A 25,481-nucleotide genomic window follows, 5' to 3' on the forward strand; every position below is an offset into this window, starting at 1 on the left:
TTGATTTTTTATAAAAAAAAAGAATTTAAATAAGATCTAAGACCGTAGTTCACAAAATCGTTAATAAAAATCTTTATTTTTTAAAAAAAAAAAAAAAAATTAAATAGGGTATAATACCTTTGTTACCAACATCGTTAATAAAAATCGTTATTTTGAAAAAAAGAATTTAAATAGGATCTAAGACCGTTGTTCCCAACATCGTTAATAAAATTTTTGATTTTGTATAAAAAAAAAAGAATTTAAATAAGATCTAAGACCGTCGTTCCCAACATCGTTAATAAAAATAGTTATTTTTTAAAAAAAAAAGATTTTAAATAAGGTCTAAGACCTTTGTTCCCAACATCGTTAATAAAAATCATTATTTTGAAAAAAAGAATTTAAATAGGATCTAAGACCGTTGTTCCCAACATCGTTAATAAAATTTGTGATTTTGTAAAAAAAAAAAAAAAAAAGAGAATTTAAATAAGATCTAAGACCGTTGTTCCCAACATCGTTAATAAAAATCGTTATTTTTTAAAAAAAAAAAGAGAATTTAAATAGGGTCTAAGACCGTTGTACCCAATATCGTTAATAAAAATCGTTATTTTGAAGAAAAAAAATTAAATAGGATCTAAGACCGTTGTTCCCAACATCGTTAATAAAAATTGTTAATGGCGTTTTAAGTTTATTTCGGGTGAATACATGTAAAATTTTGAATAACAAAATTTAAGATTCACAAGAGAGGGCATCAGGATTTCGGAAATTCTTAGGTTGTGCACGGCCCGAAATCGGTTTGGACCCACTGGTCTAAGACCTCAATAGCCATACGTAATGACTGAAAACGAAGGATAAAATTTAAACTTATTCTCGTTGTTGTTTGTTAATTTCTTTATTTTTTTTTCATTCGTAGCAGAATTTATTTAAAAGTGGCTACAATGCAGCTTGGAATAAAATAAAGTGGCGAGCCACACAAAAGGACAATAGGAAAAGGGCAAAGATTATAGGCGATGTGATGAAGTTGCTAAAAGAGTGGAAATAGTAAAAAAAAATGTGAAGGAAAAATATTGAGAAAAATTTTCTCTCTTTCTGTTTTGAAGCATTTTTTTTTATTCTTCTGAGCCTTTCGGCTATTAATTTTTGGGATACTAATTTCTTGGAGATATTAAAATTGGCTCTCATTATTGTCAAAGAAAAAGAGGGAGGTGTATTGTTTTTTTTTTTAAGGGATATTAATTGATATTGTCAAAGAAAAAAAGGGTAGGAATATTGGTTATATTTTTTGGATGCATTTCTTTATCTCGATTGATTCATTCAATGCCAGAGTTTGATAATAGAAGGTATGGTAGTTTTTGTTGTCTTTTTTTGCTTCCGAGCCTGTAAGTTGTTTGGGATAACAATAAATGGCTACCTCGTTATTTTGTAAAACAAAAGACGGAGGGGGGGGATGTCAGTTATATTTTATTGAAAGTATTTCTATATTTTCTTTCTTTCCTTTAAATATTGGTAATTTTAAATTCCCGGCTGAAATTTAGCCTCATTTACTTTATTCTTTTTTTTTCTTTTTTTTTCTATCCAAAAAAAAATAAATTTCTTTTTATCAATTTAGCCTCATTGACTTTTTTTTTTTCTGTTGTTTTTTTTTGTTATAAAAAAATGTTTTTTTTTTATATATTTCAAATTTAGCCTCATTGACTTTATTCTTCTGTTTTTTTTTGTTATCAAAAGAAAGTTTTTTTTTTTATATTTCAAATTTAGCCTCATTGACTTTATTCTTCTGTTTTTCTTTTGTTATCAAATAAAAAACAATTTCTTTTAAAAAAAAATTCATCAAAAAAGACAATTAATTTTCTTTTTTTAGAATTTATCCGTGCGTTCAGGTGCAGTAGTGTAATTTGAAACCATTCAAAATGTTAAGACTTTAATATTGTATAATCTCTGTTTCTCCTTCTCTCTTCCCTCCGCTTCACTCTGTCTCTTCCCCTCTCCCTATATTTCTCTTTCAACTTCTTTCCTTCTTCCTTCTCTCTCTCTCTCTCTCTCATCTTTCTGTTTTTTTCTATGTCTACATACATATTTTTACTATTTCTTATTAAATTAATCCTATGTGTATTTATAATTAAAAGTTATCTTGCATTTTAGAATGGGTGCAGTCATTCCTGGTGCTAGACCAGTGCAGGCCTCACTACCTATGGGAGGCATGGGTGGTAATATCTCGCAAGGAGGTTGGCCACAACAGCATGGAATGTACAGGCAGCCAATGGTATGCTATATTTGTTTATGTAAAATTGCATACTTTAATTGTAAGATATCTTCTAAAAATGTTGCTTATACTTATTTATTTATAAATACAAGTAACATTGAGTTAAATACAAATAACAAATAAAATTCACAAATCACAAATGCAACACAAATCACAAATGCAATACAAATCACAGAATAAAATTCTGGAATTCAGACTAAAAAGAGAAAAACAAATAAATGAGAAAAACAAATACACAAACATATTTGACAGCCAAGGCCAAATCCTGACGTGCGTGTGGGGGGGGGGGGGGGGGGTACCTGATTTGACCCCCCCCCCTAAAAAAATAACCCCTTCTAACAAAAATCCTGCATACACCCCTGTTGACAGTAGACCAGTAAACTGGTTTTTATGATGTTGTCCCACTGATTGCGTGAAACTAATATTGTCCTCAGAAAGGATGATTATTCCCGTTCGAAAAAATCTAAGCTAATATAGAACCTAGAATTTAAGATATAATATTACTTAAAAAAAATTATATATATAATAAAATCTGCGGTAAAATATACATAAAATATTTAAAAGATCAGAGAAATAAATCCTTTCGAAGAAGTATGGAAGTTGTGACCTTTAAACTTATCGCTTCTCAATTTTGAAATACCATCGAATAGACACTGAGTTGCAGTTAGTCCAAAAAAATTAGTTGTTAATTAATTTGTTAATTGTCGTATATATAAGATTTTATATATACGACATAAGATTTTATTTGTTAATTAGTTGATTTCAAACAAATTTGGGTTAAAAAAAATTTAATGCAGATAGTAATACAAAAATAATAAAATGAAATTTTTTTTTAATTAAAAATTTTTAACTTAACATTTTTGTTTTAAACAGGTGATTTATATAAATTTATAAAGTAGCAAAAAATAACCGGATTTAATTTTGACCTATTTTCGTAGTGGTGACTCTAAAATGGTTAGAAGTATGCACATTCCCTAGACTTGATTCAACCTTACGTCTTACATCTATTGGAAATTAATTTTTATTTTATTTTTTTTAGGAAATCGAAATTTTTAAATTATGCTATTACATCGGTAATCCAGAGCGTATCCAGGTTTTTTCTCGGGGGGGGGGGGTATTTTTTTACGGAGGTTTTACAAAAATGCATCGAAAAATTATTTGTCTGCATTTTCATATCTTATTTACGAGTGGGACAAAATTTCAGGGGATGGGGGATTCAATATCGGTACCCTCTTCCTGGATACGGCCTTTTCAGTAATATTGCTATGTCATAAGTAATAATATATATGGCGATAGTTTTTATAGCTATGGAATTGTGCGAGTTATGATGACATCTTATGAGGTAATGTCAGTAATGATAGTTATGTTAGTTATAATAACTGAAATCAGTAATGAAATCAGTTATGATAACTGAAATGTCAGTTATCACAACTGAAATCAGCATATTGTAGTATTACATCAGTAGGCTAAATATTGGTTTCGTGTTTAATCTTATAGGTCCCTGTTTTAGATAATATATAAGCAAGAGTTACTCCAGACTGTGTATCACAGGCTCTTTGGATGTAAAACATAGTTGCCCTAAAAATGCATCTGCTAAAACATATGTTTCCCTAACATAGGGCATATATTGCCCTAAAATATATGCCCTCCCCCCCCCCCATAAGAAAAGCTGTGGTCAGCTTTTTCAACTTTTTTTTTGCATCAATATAAACTCTTCTAAGAAAAATTTACCTGAAAAAAAGGGGGCTGTTTGACATCCGAATTATTTGATAACCAAATGTTCCGGGTTTTTACTTTCGTAAATAATCAAATAAATATCAACGCAACCAAATATGAAGAATGGTTCTAATGGTATTGTAGTACTATCTTTTTGCTATCTATTCTTTGTTATTCTTTATGCTATTCTTAATTATTCTTTTTGCTATCTATCGTATTTATTTATCTTATTTATCTATTGTATCTATTTTATCATCTTGATCTGTTATTTACTTATTTTCTATTTTGCTTATTTATCTTAGAAAGAGGTTTAATTAGAGGAGTGAAACTTTAAGAATTGAACCAGAGCACAATTTATGCCTGGAATGGTATTTTGAAGCATCTGTCTCCACCCCTTCCTCCTACAAAGGGTACTGACCTCTGATGAATATACTCCAATTTTGTGTCATAAAGTTAAGACTTTGAAAAACAGATCCTAAGGAAAACAAAGCCGAAGAATAAGTGTTTTGGTCAACAAGTCTTTGGTAATATGCAGGGCCGTATCCAGGAATTTTAGTCGGGGGAGGGGGGGGGCTATTTTCTTAGGGGGTATGTGGTTTACAAAAAATACCTTAAAAATGAATCAAAATGTTTTTATGCATTTTTGTCACGTTTTTATGAGTTGGGAAACATTTTGAGGGGGGAGGGAGGGTCGAATAAGTTGGAAGGATTTTTAAAGATAGTAAAATTTTGAATATTATTTAATATTTTGTATATTATATTATAATAATATTTAATATTATAATATAATAATATTTAATATTATGTAATAATATTTAATTAATTTAATACTTTGACTTTAGTTCTAAAAATCATCTTCAATAATATACATGAGTAAAATAAGTATGAAATTAACTACTACTACTACTAACAACTCACTGCAGCACCAAACCACCTGAGGCCAGCTCAGCTTTTTACGCTCCTCCTTCATTCCAATATATTCAAAGGTTCCTTCTTTAAACCCTTCCAAGGAGTTCTCATTTTCCTTAAATCTTCCGTTACGACATCCTCTCGCCCCATTTGGGGACGTTAGCAGGATTAAGCTAACGAAGAAAGCAGGATTATAGCCTGATATAGCCCTAAAAAGCAGGATTGAACCACATTTTTTGTACGATTTCAGTCTATCAGTCTACTCATTTGAGAAATTAGTCTACTCGTTTTCAGAAATTAGTCTTCTGATTTGAAATACGGCCAGTCAAATGGGTGCTTAAAACAATTCTTAGGCAATTTCTCCGGAAAACATCTTACAAATCCTCCTCAGTCTTTCGGAGAGCCCATGCTTAATAACTCTGCTTACCCACTTTCATCACTGTTGCTTCTAATATTCTGATCTTGGTTTGCAAACTTTTTCAAAAAATTACAAAATTAAATTTGCGCTAAAAAGCGAGGAAAGTCAAACAAACAATAAAACGTTCTGAACATCATGACTTGAAATGAGTTCAGCTCAGTTCAGCTGTGTTCAGTGAGTTCAGCTGAGTTCATTGAGTTCAGTGAGTTCAGTGAGTGAGGACTGATAAACAAGATAACTCATCCAGATAAAAATATTTCAGGATAAGTTTTTGAAGCGTGCCTTACTTTTTTGGCAGCTAGGTCTTTGTAGTTATAGTTTTCCCGTTTCTTATCGTTACTTAATTTTGTATTTATTTTATTCATTTATGTTCCTAAAGACAGCTTTTAGATATGAAGCCGAAATATTCAATTAATTTCTTCTACATTTCACTGTCTGTGAAATATCTTATTGAATTGCACTCTGTATTGTTTGCATAACAGAAGAAGCAGTGTTGTCTTCGTCGTTATTTCAGTTTAATTCATTGCACAAGTTAGACTGTCCGAACTATTTAGCGACCGACACTAGTATGTAAATACCCTTACCTTAGTAACTTGACACTAGTACCCTTACCTTGGCTCCTCCAGTGCCTCCAGAGGCACCCAGAGTGTCAGTGACTAGCCTCCAATCTTCCTTTAAGTGGGCCGCTGCGTAGATGTCCTCCCCGTCAGGAATGAGAACCATCTGGAGGGCTCTTCTGTCACGTTTGTACGTTTTACGGTGCGGATTCTTTCTTCTTCCTCGGTGACGAGTGCCTTGTGGTTGCAAATGGAGGAACATTTTTGGAAGTCTATGACCTGGCGACCTAGGATGTTTACAAGGTATCGCCATCTTCATTGACTCATAACGCAGGGGATGTCTTGTTGGCATATGCGATTACGGATCTTGTCGCACTATTAGAACCATTCACTTACAATTCTAAATCACTCAACTACCGGTTCCTTCTCTTTTTATTTTCATAATGTTGGTGGATTATCGGCTTTTATTTTCTTTTTTTTTGTTTTTTTAGGCTCCGTATAGGCTAGTTTCAGTTTTCAATTTTTTCTGATTGTTTGAACAATTTTATAAAACGTCCACTCACACACTTCTTGGACTCCTATAGGCTCCTAAACATATTTATTGAAACTCTGTCAAGAAAGTAGATTGAGGCACCGCAGTAGTGGCACTGTAGATTGATCTCTACTTGGTAATACAGGGTCCAGGGTTCGATCCCAGCTGCTTTAGGACCGACTAAAAAATTTTGTTGTCGAGAAGCGTCGTCAATCCATAGATTAGGGGTTTAGACTATTTTTTGACAACTTGAATTTCAAATCTTATGAGATCCAATTTTTTCTTCATAGTACACAACACACGGCTCTAAATGCTCCAAACACGCATCTAGTCTTTTTGAAATGCACCAGTCTTGATTGGGGATGAGATTAAACTGTCAAATATTCCATCAATATGGTGCGGGCACTACATCGTCTTTCCTTTGCTCTCTACTGTCTGTAGTAATTTGCCGGTGTTTCAAATTTCTTCTGAAGATTTAAACCATGCGTATAAAAAAGTATATATATGCGTTTTCTGCTGACATTCTTGCCATCTACTTTTGTGTTTGTTAATTTTGGATGATAAATAAAAAGGAGAACACCACAGCTATGCTTAGTTTAAGAGTTAGCTTTTCTTATGATTGTTTTGATGTTACTAGGTAGATTTTCGTCATCCTACCTGCACATATGGTGAGGGGGGGGAAGAGAATTTCAGGTATTCAAACGTTACGTCGTCAACACAGTACCGTTTTTTCCATGACCATTTTGCTATTTTTGCCATATGCTTTCATATATGTCAATTTTGGATGGTTTAGCTTAAGAAAAAAAAACACGCTTTTACTTGAACAATAAATGTAAGTAATTAATGTAATTAATTACAATAAAATTAATTCCTGTTGATCTTCATTCCCTCTAATTAATTCTGTACGTGTTGATTTTGAATGATTTAGCTCAAAATAAAACTGGGATAAACAACAGCTGCGCTTTTACTTAAATATATTCTGAATTTTTTTTATCAATAATTTTATTGTGATTGTTTTGATTATATAATTTAGATTTTCATTTTAATATCCTTATGTTTGCATACAGTGGATGGAGGTGGGGGGGTGAGTAGGTCAAATATTCCAATATGATGGAGTTACATGACACCGTTTTTCTATGCCCACTTTCATAGTCTGAGAGACTGTTTTGCGATTGTAGTTCTCTTTAATATCATTTATTGTTATTATTATCACTACAGGCTGCATCGCTCCATCAAAAATGATGATGTGTCTCTAGTCCTGGTAATTACCTCATTTGGTCCTGGTAATTACCTCTAGTCCTGGTAATTCTTATTGCGAGGTATTTGTTATTTCTTCTCTCGAACGGCCCGAGAGAAGGATTTTTCTGTTTGGAGGCCATTCCACGTGGCAATGGACCATCAGATGGACTCATTTTCGAGTATTCTCCTAGCGGGATGCACTCTGCACAAGGTAGCCTTGAGAAGGTGTACTTCGGCTAGTTGATCGCAAAGGTTTTGCTCTACCAAGAACGAGGTATGACAACTCCTTTGATGAATGTAAATTTATGAAATTTTAAACGTAGACATTTAGAAATTGTGACATATACGTCATGAAACGTAGACATTTCATAACGTAGACGCCATGTTAAAAAGATCCTGGGTTGGCTGTAGGAGTTTGGCAACAGGTCAGATCACGAGTAAAGAGAGGACATGTATCATCCATGACTGGTCTAATGCACGACGCTTTAGGATGACTCCTTGCTTCCTGGAATAGGACCTGTTGGTTCTCACTTTGCTTAAGTGCTCGGCCCACTCGGTCCAAGAATACGTAATGTATCTACTCTCGTTATTGCCCCTCCTTTGAAGATGAAAAGGGGATGAGGCTTCGTATTTTTTGGTTCGAAATAAAGAGTTCTGTCGGTTTTGACGCTTTGAAACTGACGAGCCACGCATCCGACAGCCACGCGAGCCGACAGCCACGGCCGCCATCCGACAGCCACGTTTTCCAACTCAGCTTTAAGCTCCTTATGGGGCTTTTTGTTGTTGTGCCATCAGAAAATGGTGGGGTTTTTTCACAAGGCTAACCCGTAGGCCGTTTATGAACACCAGAAAGAGTTAGCCCAAGAATACTTCCTTGGGGTACCCCTGATAGCACTGGATATTTTTCTGAAATGAAGCCGTCAAGGACCACATATAGGGAATGCATACGAAGGAAGTCAGCAAGGACCTCAAATTGCCGAACTTTTACTCCATAGGCTTAAAGTTTAGGAAGAAGGCTCTCATGCCACACTCGATCAAAGGCTTTTGTGATGTCAGAGGATGGAAGGCGAACGTCATGTTCCTGAAACAGGAAGCTCAATCCACTCTTGGTGTTGCGCAATCAGACAGTCGAGCGTAGTAAATAATTTTTGAGACCACACTGGCTAATCATGACATAACAAAAAATCGCTAAGAAGAGAGAAACGAGGACAATAACAGCTATTGGAAAACAGAAGGAAAAATTATTTAAATATTTTGGTTGAGACCTCCGCTCAACCGTCCTCAGTGCAGAATAATAAAAAAAAAAAATGCAGATAAAAGTCCAAAGGACAATATGAAAGCCAGCCCTCAAAATAAACAATGAAACTAAAATAAGGTCCTTTTCGTAGTAACGATGAAAGGGTCCTTTGGACTTTAATCTGTATTTTTTTATTATTAGTCTGCACTGAGGACGTTTGAGCAGAGGTCTCAACCGAAATATTTGCATATTTTTTCCTTCTGTTTTTCAATGGCTGTTATTTTCCTCGTTTCTCTCTTTGCGATTTTTTGTTTAGTCGAGCGTAGGCTGTTTTCTACGAAAACAGCCAATAACCGTGTGTGTCAGCCAATAACCGGCGCGACCGAAGATTTTGATTGAGAGTTCTGGTGATGACGCGCTCATAAGCTTTCCTCACGCAGGGCAGGAGACAGATTTGGTGATAAAATCTTACATTAGGGTTAATATCTGCCCTTTGCTCAGGATCTGCATGAACAGCTTTTCAGGCTGTTTGGAATGATCCTGCTGCAAAGCACGGTTATTCATTTTTTTTTTTTTTTTAATAGCAAAGTGTATGTTGCAAGTGTTTTTGTACCTTTTTGGGGGAGCTATTTGTAATAAAGATGATGTTTTTGTGTAATAAGTTACAGTTGACTGAAGAATCGTCTAAAACGTCAAAAGGACGCCAAAACGTCAAAGCAGACGCTTAAGGTTTACGATTCCTCTGTAACTTCTGTATATTGTGATTTTGTAGTATCGATTGTTTGAACGTAAGATGACAACTTGGATGTCATCTGAAAGCTGATACTCAGCTTTATTCATCTACTAAGTTAAATTCTTGAAATTTGCTGTGAATTTGCTCTAGGATTAAAAAATACGTTGAAAATATAACGTTCAATTCCTTAATCGTTTTAATTTCTATAGCAAGTACAATAAAACGAAATTAGAGTTGTTTTACGAAAGAGATTAAAAAAAAAACTGTCTTTCTTTTCACCAAATGAAGTTCAGTTCCCTGGTATTAGCTCTTAATATCTGCAATTTTTTAATAATAAAATCATGTAGTTTACCCTCTGGAACAATGACAATGTCGTGACAAAGGACAATATGTCAATCACAAACATGAAAAATATCGATCAATTCCTGTTGTATGGATAAAACTTGAATGAACAGTCATTTTGAGCTCTACTTTTATGTTAGTTCTCTGTTTATCCAACACCTGCCCTTAGTGACATCACATCCTGCTCATAATGACATTCACCTCCTTATTTGCATTCTGGCTTCCCCCTCTGGCATTCTGGCTTTAACTTCCTTTGCTTAAGGGAGGAGTAAATAACTATTTTTTACTATTTTTAATAGTTAACTATTTTTTTTGATTTACTATTGTTTTACGTCGTTATTGTTTATTGTTTTTATTGTTATTGTTATTTTTTATTGTTTTACTATTGTTTTTATTGTTATTGTTTTGCTATTGTTTTTACTGTTTTATTGTTAATTGTTATTTTTATTGTTTTTTTATTGTACTTATGATATTTTGCATTTTAAGGGTGTTGTTCCTGGAAGTAATGCAGGAATGATTCCTCACAATATGGGGTCAATGGCACAGCCAATGGTTGGAAACATGGCACCAATGTTAGGAAATATGGCACCTGCCATGGGTGGTACCACAATGCAACCCATGGGTCTGCAGCAACCACATATGTTTGGCATGACTGGAAGCCAGACACAGTCATTGGATCCATTTGGTGCTTTATAAGATAGAACTAATCATATTAAAGAGGTTCGGGTAGGTAAGTTTACAAGTTTTTAATTATGGCACTTATGGCACTAATGTTGGAAAATGAGTTTACTTTACGTCACTGTTTAGTTTGAAACATGCGCCCTAAAATTCCTGGGTCAAAGGTACCCCATTTCACACAATCGATATAGGTTTGTTGGCACATACGAGATCCCCAAAAATAGACCAAAGACTTTCCTGAACGGCAAGAAACATATATCAGTAAGTTCCTGGGCCAGGAGGGGGGAGGGCTCTAATCAACCAAGAAAAAAGAAACAAATGTTTTTTTTGCTCCCCCGAAAAAGGGCTAGAAGTTTTTTTCTCTAACAGGCTTGAAACTTACATCCCTTAGTTCCTTTCCCAAGGAGAAACTAATTCACAAAAAAATGTTGTGAAAAATATAGTTGGTTTTTTTTTCTTTTTTTTGGGGGGGGAGGGGTGGGGTGGCACAAAGAAAAAGAAACAATTTTTTTTTTCTCCCCTGAAAAAGGGCTAGAAGATTTTTTCTCTAACAGGCTTGAAACTTACATCCCTTAGTTCCTTTCCAAGGAGAAGCTAATTCATAAAAAACGTTGTGAAATTGGAAGAAAAAAAGGAGTTATTTGTAAAAAGAAAACTAATATGAATAGAAAAACTTGTTTGTCTTTGAATTTCACCAATCGAATTTTTAAAGACTATGTCCCTCCAGAAATTGAAGAAAATACTGAATTATGTCATAAACTATTTCAGAAAATAAGGAATAATTCAGAAAATATATTTTCAGAAAAATATTTTTATTTAAATATTTATATTTATATTAGAAAAATATTTATATTATTTTCTAAAATATAATTTTCAGAAAATATTGCAGAAAATAAGGAATAAAAACAAGGACTTCAGTTTCCCCCCCCCTGACCTCCGTTGACCTGAAATTTAGTTTCTTCGAAAATCTTGTCAAAACTAAGATAAGCCTGCAAAATCCAATTATCCACAGAAACGGGTTAGTTTCCTGTAGGATATCTTCGTCTTTGTGGTACAATATATATAATAGAGATTCGGAAGGTTCCTGACGATGGGTATAGAGCATAGAGAAAGGTTTTTTGAAGATTAGGGGTGAGGGTGATATTTCACTAGCCTAGATTATACTTTTGTGCCAACTTATGTTTGTATGAAACTGTCTTTGTTTTTGTGACCACGGCCCTTTGGGCTTTTGTGTAAATAAATTCTATTCTATTCTATAGCTTATTTTCGCTTGGTTTGAGAAAATTGCCTCCAACTTTGACCCCCCCCCTTCCCAGGATTTTGACAAAATCACTCCACTGGAAGGGCTAAGATAAGGTTATTGAAACACTAAAATCTGGACGAGGATCTTGAAATCTGGACGAGGATCTTGATAGGTTGCGAAAACAAAAAATGTGTCAAGCATGGGCAGTTTAACGCTCCAGCGTTTATGTATTACTATTTTTAATTGAGAATTGTAAAAGGTATCGTCGACGTCAAGCACTCTCTAAAAAGACGGTGTCACGTACTTTGACTAAAGGTCCTTTCACAATAAGATTTATTAAAATTGGGAATGACCTGAATCTAAGTTAAGCCAATCAGATTTTTCTATCAAATTTTTTTAGCCAATCATTAGATTCCATGAAAAGTTGATTAGCTCAAGTCAGTTCTAGATGTTTCACGATTTTAGTAAAATGTCATTGTGAATGGTGACTTACAACTGTAAGTCTCTTAAACTAGTTGTATAAAAGGAGGAAGGGGCAATGTTGATAGCTTCACCAAGTGGAGCTATCTTGGTGAAGCAAGATAGCTTCACCAAGCTTTAGCCACCTTACCTGTGTAGAAGTTTGAGTAAGGATGACTGTTGAAGTGAAGATGTAAAAAGTAGGGTAGCTAAGGCGTAGGGTGTGATATCCAAGGGATCGCTCCCTTTCAGAAGTCATGAACACCAGGTGCTACGTGCCTAGAGTCATCGGAACTGTGCCCAGCGTTTAGGGAGTTTGCCAAGCAGGGCCGAAGTGTGCGTCATGGTGTTCTGATGTTCGTCATGGTTTGCGTCGAAGTGTGCGTCATGGTGGTACATGGCGTTCTGATGTGCGTCATGGTGTGCGTCATGGTGGTGCTTGGTGTTCTGATGTGCGTTATGGTGTGCGTCGAAGTGTGCGTCATGGTGGTGCTTGGTGTTCTGATGTGCATCGAAGTGTGCGTCATGGTGGTACATGGTGTTCTGATGTGCGTCATGGTGTGCGTCGAAGTTTGCATTATATTAGAAAAATGTTTATATTATTTTCTGAAATATAATTTCCAGAAAACTCAGAAAATAAGGAATAAAAATAAGGACCCCAGTTTGCCCCCCCCCTCCGACCTCAGTTAAACTGAAATTTAGTTTCTTCGAAAATCTTGTCAAAACTAAGATAAGCCTGCATAATTCAAGCATCTAGTGAAACGGATTAGTTTTTCTTTAGGTTGTTCATTTTCGCTTGGGTTGGGAAAATTGCCTCCAACTTCCCCCCCCCCCCAGGATTTTGACAAAATTATGCCAATGGGAGGGCTAAGATAAGGTTATTGAAACTCTAAAATCTGTACGAGGATCTTGATAGGTTGCCAAAACAAAAACTGTGTCAAGTATGGGCAGTTTAACGCTCCAGCGTGTTTGTATTACTATTTGTAATTGAGAATTATTAAAGGGATACAGAGGTATCGTCAACGTCAAGCACTCTCTAAAAAGACGATGTTATGTACTTTGACTAAAGGCCCATTCACAATGAGATTTATTAAAATCGGGAGTGAACTGGCTCTAATTTGAGCCAACCAGATTTTTCTGTCAAATTTTTTAGCCAATCAGGAGATTCCATGAAAAGTTGATTAGCTCAAGTTAGCTCTAGATATTTCTCGGTTATAGTAAAATGTCATTGTGAATGGGCCGTAAGTCGCTTAAACTAGTTGTAAAAAGGGAGGAAGGGACAATGTTGATGTCAGATTTTTTAATAAATTATCATAGATAGAGTTCAGCCCAAATTCACCTGTATCCCGATGCAAAGCAATATTCTTGAATAAGATTTTCTTTATTTCAAGAGTTTAACGAAAATTTTGCTTTAAACCCAGATCCCTAGAAATCAAAGAGACATTCTCGAACAAAACAAAATGGTCTGGAAGATTGAAAATATGTTCTTAAATGGCCAAAGTAAAATCTTCAGACTTAGAATCTTGCTTTAAAGCCGAAGAAATAGAATCTTTATGTTGTAATAATCACATTTCCAAACTCTGGTTAGTACATCCCACATATGAGCTTCCGCAAGTACATGGGATCTGATAAACCCCACTTTGTTGCCCCGATGAAGTTAGATCTTTCCCAGAATTTAGAAAACCACCCAAAGTATTATTACTCTTTAAAGCTACCCTTAGACCATTACTCTGTAAAATTCTTTTAAGTTTTTGACTTAGCCCGGGGACATATGGTAAGGAACAAAAAACATCCTTCTCCCGAGTTGTCTCCAAGTTGTACCCGGGCTAAGTGAAAAACTTAAAAAGAAAAATCTGACAGAGTAAAGTTCAAGTCACCCAATGTAGTTGACCTCTGTCCAAATGTTATACCTTTGAACGCTAATGAACCGAATCAAAGAAGGTCACAGAGGCTAGCGTCCGCCTTTGCTTTGAAAAGAACTAGAGAATTAAACAATATGTAGTTTTATTTGATTTCGTATATAAACTTTTGTTTTAAATTGTTTTTGCTTAGTTTTACAATCGTCATGGAAAGGCAGTGTGGTCTCTGCAATTATATATATATATATATATATATATATATATATATATATATATATATATATATATATATATATATATATATATATATATATATATATACCAGACATTGACTAAAACAGCCGAAAACCGTATCCAGTATCCGTGGAATAATCAAGGATCAAATATTGGCTATTAACGAACGAATCGGAACCCGAAATAATATAAAATCCCACATTAGAGAATATTTATTTAGCAAAAAAAAGACTAAATTTGTGTTCCGCCACTTCTCTTGACCAACAGTCGGATAAAATTTAGAAGAATTGTACTTAGTTGATATTGCTTAATTCAAAATACATCCTGTAAAATTGTTTTTGGGTCATTAACAAAAAAGAATGTCTTTATTATTCAAGGCATTAGGATAAGTTGTAATTATTTTAAATAGTTATAATATTAATGTAACTGTAAAATAGTGTAATGTTATGTAAAGTTATGTAAATATGCTATGCAATATATTATGTAATAAAAAATATATAATGCTACGCAATAGAAAAAAAAGAAGAAAACTTCCACCCCTTCTACCCTACCCATCACGTTTCTCGCTTGAATAGTTTTAGCTGTTGATTGAATTAGGCATTCATGCACATACTCTTGAATTTACATAGTTAAAAGACGGCTTTCTATATTTACTTTTTTATATTCATTTATTTCAGCTTTGAAAACAAATGTAGTAGCTTAGTTAGTTTAAGACTTTATTCTTTCATGTGTTTTTATTTTCTTCTATAAAAAAAGTCTATTTCAAGTTTCGTCCATAATTGTATTTATACAATAAATATTTCTTTTCTTCTTTAGGTTCGAAAGAGGAGCATCATGATCCACCAGTGTTGACGCGCCGTTTTTTGTTGTTTTTGTTTTTGCAAATGAGGAATAGGATTAATCTGTGTAAATAGCATAGTTCAGCTTCTCGTCTTATTATTAGTTATATATGTACATTTGCGTATAATAGACACATTCCACTCATTTTCGCTTTTTTTTTTCCTCTGTTTGGGATATTTCTTTAATGTCATATCGCCTGCTTTGCGTTTCCTTTTATTGTCTTTAGGTCTTTGTATGGGATTGAAGAGCTTAGTATCGGTGCGAAATGTATATACAAAATTCATTAAACATGGAGGAGGAAATATGTCCAAAGAGCGTGGGGAATTTGAAAACACCTAAAATAGACGAGCTCTAAAAAACAGAAATTGTTTTGGAAATCTTGATATTTCTGCAGGGAGAGGGGCATAGCCCTGAAACCCATCAGTACCAGTTAAAGATTGTATTATTACCTCAAAGACCCATATTTTTTTTAATTAAAAGTGTGCATATTTTTAGCCAAATTTTCGTGGCAGTACACGAGGACGTACGTGGGACGGAGGCCTCGGGGCCCATCCATCATCCCCCATGACATCCTAAATTTTGTCGATTTTATGGGAGCCTTTGTTCAAATTATCTAAACTTATATTATTGCTGCTTCCCTCATTTTCTGTTGTTGCACTGTGGATTGATGCTCCGTTTAGCAATGCGGGGCTTAGGGTTCGATCCTCGCCGCAGCAATGTTGGGTGACAACCCTGCTACTTATCCCTTGTAAAAAAGACCCAACAACTTAAACGTCGATTTTACGCCCTGGCAATGGCTCTGGAGGATCCCCCTCCTCCCTGAAAAAAAATCATCCGTACGTGCAATGCAGCAGATTTTAGGGGCGATATTGAAATATGATTAGCGATTTTCTTGTTTTTGTTAAATAATCGTTTTGAAGCCTTAACATTGTGTTTAAAGATAATTACGAAACACTGTTTCTAAAAGAGTAACGTAGGTCAGGAGAATCGAAGTTTGATTGAGCATACATTGCCTTGTTGATTCTCCCTTTGAGAATAGATCAGCGAATGGTATTGGTAGCCATTTCAGAAATACATAAAATTCCGACGTGATTAGAAATACTTTCTGAGTTTTCTGATATACTCTTCAATAACATTCATCTTGACGTTTTTAAGTATGTATTTTGACCATAGGCCAGAGAATAGCTCCAGGTCTCCGGCGTATGACGTCATATTAATGTGACGGACCTGGAGTTTTCAGACATAAAGAGTTTTTTTTTATCATTTATGTACATATTACATTACAGTGTACACACATAAAAAGTGCATGGGGTTTCACAAAATCCAATATTTCTTGAATTTCAGGGTACTTCTTATTAAGAACTAAAAGTTGACTCTATTGTCTTCCACCCCCTTCCCTACCCCCCCCCCCCCCAAAAAAGCTACCCCCTGAATAAAAGAGAATTCTTGTGATTGTTCTTGATTAAAAGGTCAGCTAAAGGAAAGGATTTTAATATAACCAGGCGTATCAATTGGGGGATGGGCATCCCCCCTCATCCATATTTTGAAAAATATCTTCTTGTTTTTAAATAAGCTCCCATTATTTGTGCACGTCGTGTAGGTATGATTGTGGATCTTATTGGAGTATATCCATATTTTTTCTGCTGTGCTCTTCAATTCCGTTCAAGGTTTATTTTGACCTTTTTGTATTCACATTTTGTTTTTGTTTTTTTGTCAGCATTTACAGGATTATGTGTTATTACCGTGGTGTTTTCTTGTTTGTACTTAAATGTCCTTTTTTCGTTTTTTGGAGTTCATTTAGTTCACCTGTTTTTTTGTTTTGTTTCTCATCTTTGAAAATTGATTGTGCAGATTTTGTGAAATATAATTTGAAACTTTCACCACGTGGAGGGCTCATTATTCGACTGAAAAATGGTTTAGAAGAACCATTGGTGTGGGAGGTTATACTTAACTTAAAATTTATACTTTCAATTTTTTTTTATTTAAGACAGTCCTAGCTCTAGTGACACATTTTTGTGTGTTTAGAATCAAGGGTACCCACAGTGTAGGGCGGGAAGAACCTCTCCCCGCCCAGGGTCGGGTAGGAAACAACGAACTTTGTCCCTTTAATTTGATTTCCCTCGCATTTTTCTGTTTTAAATCATGCATTTTCTGTGTCCGGAGAATATTATTAATTGCTAGTGCATTGATGATTTGAACGTTACTGTTAATGCTATTGGTTCTTTAGCAATATATACTTGTCCTAACTACAGACGTGTTAAATTTAAATACATTTTTAGCATGGCGAGGTTACTTATATAGCAAAGTGGTACATTTGTATATAGTAAACGTAGCAAATGGTAACGGCGTCCTTGATGAATAATAATACCCTGGGTGTGTAACACAGTATAAAGATATAGCAGTAAGTTTACCGCAGATAATTTCTGGCTCTTCATTCTCGGTGCGAACAAATAGCTCCTCCCACTTATTCTTGCATTAGCGCGGACAAACAGCTCCTCTCATTTGATCTGCCATCAGCGGTCCAATTACTCTGGAACATGTATTTTGGCAGAAACTTTCTCAAAATGCCTTTGAAACCAACTTGAGACTTCGAAACCTACTTTTAATTCCTAAAAACATCTAATAATAACATTGCACTACTAATTACCGATTTTCATATATACATTGGAATAAATTAATTTAGTTTCTTTAAAATTTAGTGTTCCAACGTTGAAGCCAAGTTTCGCGTTCAAGAGAAATCTTACTTGTCTACCCGTGAAAAGATCTAATGTCGCTTATGTTTATACATTCTATGGAGCACTCGCACCTCGGTCCGAGTTTTTATAATGGGTGAGATAGGGAAAGATCATACTGCCTATAATTTATATAATGTGGTGTGTAATAACACCTGGGTTGGATAGTAATTTCCAGATATGTACGTGCCAACAAAAAACCTTAATATACCTGTAATTTCACCGGTAATTTCCGTAATTTCCAGTAATTTCCGGTAATTAGAACCGGTAATTTCCAGATATGTACGTGCCAACAAAAAACCTTAATATACCTGTAATTTCACCGGTAATTTCCGGTAATTTCCGTAATTTCCAGTAATTTCCGGTAATTAGAACCGGTAATTTCCAGATATGTACGTGCCAACAAAAAACCTTAATATACCTGAAGCGTATAATGCGGTATCTAGACTTGGTGTGAATAACACCAGGTTTGCACAAATGCAAACCTAGTCGCGGATTAATCGTAATGATAGCTAGGAGGAGAACAATGTCCCATTACTGTATACCCAATAGTTATGTACAGTTATGTAATAGTTATGTACAGAGTAAAGGATCACTCCCCTGACAAACTTTCTTTTTTAATCTTCAAGAAAATAGTTCATTTGTATGATCAAAACATTCAGAGTGTTTCTGGATACGATGCTTGAAATGATTCCTGAAATTTTGGTTCGCCTAGCTCTGCTCCTTTCTTTTGAATGAATCGAAAAAAGGTGGTTCAGACAAGTACGTAGTACGTTTACGTTGTTTAAAAAGTACGTTATACGGAGTACGTTGTTTAAAAAGTACGTAGAAGGCAGTGCGACTTATAACCACTATTTGTAATGCTTTGGCGTTGCAAGCATTAGCTGGCACTCGAACTTCTGGCGACATTTTAACTCCTGGGAGATCTGTCTGCAGGTGTTGGCTGGTCGTCAACCACGTTCGAATTCATTTTTCTGTGTATTTCCCTTAAACCACCAACTGCTTCAAGATAGGGCTTGATTGCCAGGTTTCTTTTTACTCTTCGTTCGTTTTCTCCATGCCCTCTGATGGCACAGTGGATAGACGCTCTGCCTAGCAATAGGGTCTGCTTAGGGTCTAGGGATCGATCGCCCCTGCAGCTACAGGCTTACCCCTGCAAAAAGAACTCAGAAACCGAAAGGTTGGTTAAACGACTTTTCTAAAAGGTAGTGGACTGATATTCCATGACCCCCCCCCCCCCAACACACACACACACATACTAAAATAAATGAGTTCGTGTCTGACAGACGTCCTTACCTTAGACCCTCCAGAGCCAGGAATGCTGCATAGAGCGTTGAGGAAACCTCGCCAGACATCTTGGTGGTGAGCTGCAGCCGTGGCGTTCTCCCGCCGTGGTTGAAGAGATAGCTCCGCCCTTCTCAGATCCCAGTCATATTGCCGTCGTAATGTATGTCTTGGTTGACCTCTTTGGTGCCTCCTCTCTGGGGACCATTCATATTACTGTATTAGATAATTTCGGAGACCACACTGCCTTTCCATGACGATAAAATAACAGTTCAAAATAGGGATAAAATCCTTTTTAATAGACAGTGTATAGAAATAGAAATTCACAAAAAATACCAGATATTTCGGTCACATATACAGTGACCGTCAGTTTTACTACTGATGACGGTTACTGTATATGTGACCGAAATATCTGGTATTTTTTGTGAAATTTATTATACACTGTCTATTAAAAAAGGATTTTATCCCTATTTTGAACTGTTATTTTATTACTGTATTACCAGTTTATTTTTTGGCAGACGAAGGACGTCATCAATACAAGTTCATCTACTACATTTCGTAAGGTCAGTAATTCCTCTGAGTGAAGGGAGGCTTCGGAGTAAAGTCCCACCCAGGGTCTTCTCCAGGATTTTGTTTTTCCAGGAAGGGATGGGAACGAAAGGATTTTTTCCATGGGTGGGGGGGGGGGGCAACTTAAAAACATATAAAACATTTTTATATTCTTTTTTGTTACGTTTTTACGATTCCGACAAACATTTCACTGGGGGTTCGGACCCTCTCCCCTGGATACGGCCTTGGTCCCACCTTTCCCCCCTTAAATCCTTAAAGGACCTATCACTGAATGTTTGGGTCTAAAAGCACATTTTGAGGTGAGGCATCATCTAAAAAAATAAATAATGCTTAAAGATGTTTTTCATAGTTTATGCAGAGCCCAAATATTTAGCATCATTCTCCTGTGGTCTTTGCTTCGTGAATGACTGTCCTAAAGTGCACCTGCCAGCTAAACGTCGCCTGCATGGGGCAATAAAAACGCACCCGAAGCAGTCAAAAAACGGGTTCCCTGCAAAATCCGAAGTTGGGAAACAAGATATCAGAACAGGAGATCGTTTACTGAGAATTGTCCCCTTAATGCAGTTGAAACTCACACTTCCGAGGAAAGACCACAGCATACATCCTATAGCTCCCCCTCCCCCTACCGAAAACCGTGGCTACCAGCACCCCCAATAAGATGGCAAGCTATACCATACGGGCCCGTACCAGATATCAGAATAACTATCCCGCCAGCACACCAAATTATTACTCCCCATTTTCCAACGAGGAACAGATCTTCACAGCTCATCGAGTCGCTAGTCTAACACAGCCCATTCTCGATTTCCACCGCTCAATCCCACTACCAACAAATCAAGCTTTACTCCATGAACAACTCCCACCCCCTTACAATCAACAAAAAGGTCACCTTCCAAAAGTGAAAACACCTGTTGCAACCTTAAAATACAAACCCAAGTGTACTCAGCGCTCAGCTCAAATGGATGCCCAAAGACACCGAACTCTACACGGTACGAAAAAGGATTGTAATCATGCAAAGCAGAAGTATTCATTTCCCAAAATCCTGCAAACGTCCGCTCTCTTGGGAATAAAGTTGAAGAGCTGGAAACCACCCTCATACAAAATGACATTGAAGTGGCTTGCTTGTGCGAAACTTGGTCCGCGTCTGACACATGCACGGTTATTTCCGGGTACGATGTGTATCTACTCCCAAGATTAAATAAGGACGGGGCCATTGTGAGTCATGGTGGCGGAGTTGGTTTTTTTTGCAAGTCTGCAATTCAAAATCGAGCCATAAATATACCTATACCTAGGAAACCTGAGCACGAAGTTCTGTGGCTTTGGACAAGGCCCCGATACTTACCAAAAGTAGTATCGTCAATCAGTTTTGGTGTAGTCTACTACCCGCCAAGAGCATCGCTCCGAAAGGAACTCGTACTCTACCTACAGCAGTCGGTTGACTACATAAGATCCCAATACCCATACGCTGCCATTCAGATCCTGGGCGACTTTAATGATTTAAAGGCTAGCTGGCTCTCAAGTTCACTCTCACTTACGCAAGTTGTTGAAGTACTAACACGCCAGGAAAAAGTACTAGACCTTATCTTTACCAATATTGAGGAGTTCTATAATCTCCCCTACACTCTCCCCACTATTGGTATGAGTAACCACCTTACTTTAATATGGAAGCCTAGCAGAAAACCCCCTGACAGATCCCAGTCAGTGGTGAAATACTGCCCGCAAACTCAAGAACAACTCCAGATTTAGCGAGAGTGGCTAGCTAGGAAAAACAGGTCAAATGTCCTTACTATGAAGAACGGCAACAATATGATGCAAGAGGTCACTGCTCAGCTTTTCCATGAATATGAAGTAATATTTCCCGAAAAGACAATCCTGGTCAAGTCACAAAATAAGCCATGGGTAACTAAAGAGATTAAGGATCTAATCAAATCGAGAAATGAGCTCTATAAGTTGGGATATCAAGATGTGGCTAAAAAAATGCGCAATGACATATGTCTCAAAATAAAGAAATCTAAAAAGGAATTTGGTGCTCAAGTGGTTAACAAGCTTTGGAAGTCTAACCCCTCTAGATTCCACCAGAAGGTCCAGGAGATTATGGGGTGGACTCGAAAGCAGCTGACAATCTACGGCTCTGATGGTGAACCTCTGAGCGCTGATATGATCAACACATATTTTTCAAATATTTGTTGCAAACACCCACCTCTTGACGAGCTACCTGAAAATGGACCCATTGAACAAATTCCGATCATTCGCCCCCATGAAGTATGTAAGAAGCTCAAACTCCTGGACCTCAGGAAGAGTAATTACCCTCTAGAAATTCCTATTGAGTTGATAGCTCATTGCTCTGAAGAGCTTAGTCCTATTTTGGCTGCCTGCTTCAATCAATGTCTAATAGATGGTACATCCCCGGATTGCTTCAAGAGAGCCTATATAACTCCCATTCCTAAAATAAAAAAAACCCCTCTCACCTAACGATTTGCGCCCGATTTAAAAAACCCCGTGCCTTTCCAAAGTGTTTGAAGGCTTTATCTGTGAATATTTATATGGAGATATTGAAGCTAATTTAGACCCTCGGCAATTTGGTTTCAGGCCTGGACATAATACTACCCACTATCTTCTATGTCTTCTTGACGATCTGATGAAACATCTCGAGAAGGAAGAGACATACGCAGAAATCCTTCTCAGCGATATAGTAAAGGCGTTTGACACCATCCAACACCTGATAGCTATTAACCAAGCTAAAGAAATGGGTGCTCGACAGTTTCTTGTAAGAATGGTTGCAAGCTTCCTGCACAATCGAAACCAATGTGTTTCACTCACGCAGGATGAAGCATCCGAATTCCAAGAAATATGGTGTGGAGCACCCCAAGGGACAAAATTAGGACCACTGATCTTTTTGATTGTTTTTAACCATGTCCTAGCACATATACAAAGTCGCTACAAGTTTGCTGACGACCTGTCAAGCATATCATTCCGCAACTTAGTGAGCCTAGCAGAGGAAATCACCACATCATCAATATTTTCCCAGCTAAAGCATAATCTTGAAGATGTAATGCTTACAGTTAGTGTAACCAAGAGCAAAATTCTACGTGTTAGCTTTTTAAAATCTGCAAGTCCTTCCCAAGAAGACACTGGACTTACAACTAAAGATGAAATAAAAATTCTAGGAGTAATTTTCAAAAGAAACCTGAAATGGGATCTACATATACAGTCTATCCTCCAAAAGGCTTCCCTATGCCTAAAATCCTTTGCTTGCCTAACGCGGTTCAATATCCAAATTTCCATTATGCGCAGTCTATCCTGTATGTATGTCAGATCGCAAACCGAGTAGGCTTGTCCCGTTTGGCAAACTGGTCTAACGGCTATCCAAACCGAAAAGCTTGAAAATATTCAGAAGCGGGCGTGCCAAATAATACATGGGGAAAATTATATATTCTATGAGGACGGCCTGCAGAAACTGAGGCTTCAGAAACTATCTGAAAGGCACCACGATCTCACGGTGCATTTCGGAAAAAAATGCCTAAGCTGTGATGTCAATCGCAAAATATTACCGGATTTCCAGGAATCACAGATCAGTCGGCCAAAAAAACGTAGAGGAGCCCTCACTTCGTCGTACCAACTCCTTTGTCCCCCACCCCGAAAGGCATCAAAAGGGTACCTATCATCGTTTGTTCCATACTTCGTGAGCCACTATAATGAGGAACTAGTTGAAAAGGAAATCTATAAAAAGTTGTGAAAAAGTTTTCACAACCGCTGCTAGCTATAAGCTATTATGGAAATAAAGAGTTATTATTATTATTAAGTTGTACATTAATTAACTTTTACGTTTATGCGAGGATACGTTATGCGTTGACGAAATGTGAGGATAAATAAGTATGCATAGTTTAGTGTCTAATAGGAGCTGAATTTGGCTATGGGGATCGGATTCCCCACGGTGTTTGATGAAAAATTTTTATTTGGGCCAAAATATGCCAAATATAAGGATCGCCGTGTACATTTTTAGAAGAAGTGTATGTTAATTACGTTTTACGTTGTATGTTAATTAACTTTTACATTAATTACGTTAACTTTGTCACACAATTGTGACTTGGAATTTGGCATCTTCATTTCTCTTCTGTGTTGGATCAAAGTCTTAAAATGTGTTTTTACATTCGAAAACTCCAAATAAATGAAACTTTCAGTTTACGTGTTAGCAAAACTTACTATTAGTTTTTTTATTGCAAAAGTTGTATTCGAAAGGGTCTGTCGTTATTTAAAGTGTTAATTGGAAGTCCTCAGAATCCCGCGTTCAAGCAACACACGAATCAAGTTAATTTTTGCTTGATTAAGGTTTTTTTTTAGAACTCTATTATCATTAGTGCTAAATAATTATTTTCGTTCCAACACAACAGATAGCCAAAATTATCCGTTATTGAAGTGCTGTAAGTGCAGGACGGACTAAAATGATAACCCCTGTTAAGTATTATAAGCATGTTAAGAGAAACTTATTATTAACTGCTATTTTAGGTTGAATGTAAGAACAATCAATTAATGATCATTAATGCTGGGGCCAATCCACAAAAAAATTATTAGATTTATTTTTCAGAGTAAAAGGGGAGGGGGTCAATCTTATTCAATTTTGCAGTGTAGGGTGGGCAGGGCTAATTGTTTTCGGTCCAAGACAACAGATAAGCAAAATTATCCGTTATTTGATGTACTGTCAGTGCAGGACGGACTAAAATCATAGCCTCTGTTAAGTATTATAAGCATGTTAGGAGCAAACTTATTATTAACTGGTATTTTAGGTTGAATGTAAGAGCAATCAATTAATGATTATTAATGCTGGGGCCAATCCACAAAAAATATGGGGGATTTATTTTTTCAGAGTAAAAGGAGAGGGGTCAATTTTCTTCGATTTTGTAATGTAGGGTGGGCGGGGCTAATGCTCCCCCTCCTCAGCTGGCACCATTGATCATTAATGATAACTGAATTTGTGGTAAAGCTTTCTAATTTAGTTAATTATGAATTTAGTAAAAATATATTAAGACGCAAATACAAAGTTTAGAAATACCACCTTTTATTAAGGTAAGGAATATATCCTGCCAAGTTTCTGCTTAACGGGAAATTGTAGAATCACCACTTCCTAGTTATTGCGTCGGTTGGGTAAAGCAAGGTGTGGTTGATAGAAATGTATAAAAGATACATTTTATGGGAAGGGAGAGACTGAAACTAACTTTATGCCGGACTGACCTCTGGTCCGTTGTTTTTAGAAATACCTTGGAATCTTGTCGGATCATTGTAAGTGTCTAAGTATCCTATTATATATTATTTTAGTTTTCCAAGACTTGTGGTTTACTTGGGACAGCCAGTCCCAGTAGAAAATATATATCTGGTATTATTATATGTTAATCGAATAAAAGTATTGTGTTATAGCCAACCTCTCTACAATCTACCTTTAGTCCCTCGAACATACCCAGTTGGTACGCCTCATTAGTTCGGTCATAGCCTAAGGCACGCCAACAAAGTTTAATTACCTTAGGGCCAGAGTTTACCTCCCCTACAAAGGGAGAATAAAGGCATCTACGACTACATCACCTTAAATACCATAAATACACCTTATCACAACTGGTGATATTGCGGAAAAACTGGGTCGAGGAGACTAAATAAGGTTGCAAAATAATAAT

At 36.2% G+C, this 25,481-nt stretch overlaps 2 protein-coding genes across 2 annotated transcripts in view; both read left to right on the top strand.

Annotated features, from left to right (window-relative positions):
* The window catches only part of lap (phosphatidylinositol-binding clathrin assembly protein lap), a 144,196-nt gene extending 126,712 nt beyond the window's left edge, over positions 1–17,484 (top strand). The window contains exons 16-18 of the mRNA XM_089105819.1: positions 2,119–2,239; positions 10,409–10,652; positions 15,212–17,484. Of these exons, the coding sequence (XP_088961945.1) occupies positions 2,119–2,239; positions 10,409–10,618 (331 nt within the window). The 3' untranslated portion in view covers positions 10,619–10,652; positions 15,212–17,484. The remainder of the gene's footprint in view (positions 1–2,118; positions 2,240–10,408; positions 10,653–15,211) is intronic.
* A 4,972-nt stretch (positions 17,485–22,456) lies between these two features.
* LOC148939818 (uncharacterized) lies at positions 22,457–23,149 on the top strand. Its single transcript, XM_089106008.1, has one exon. It carries the CDS (start codon positions 22,457–22,459, stop codon positions 23,147–23,149), a length of 693 nt encoding a protein of 230 aa, XP_088962134.1.
* Positions 23,150–25,481: the final 2,332 nt, after the last annotated feature.

Source organism: Artemia sp. Qi Xiang Cuo, chromosome 20 (assembly GCF_049724085.1).
Source record: "Artemia sp. Qi Xiang Cuo chromosome 20, ASM4972408v1, whole genome shotgun sequence".
Classification (NCBI taxonomy): domain Eukaryota; kingdom Metazoa; phylum Arthropoda; class Branchiopoda; order Anostraca; family Artemiidae; genus Artemia; species Artemia sp. Qi Xiang Cuo.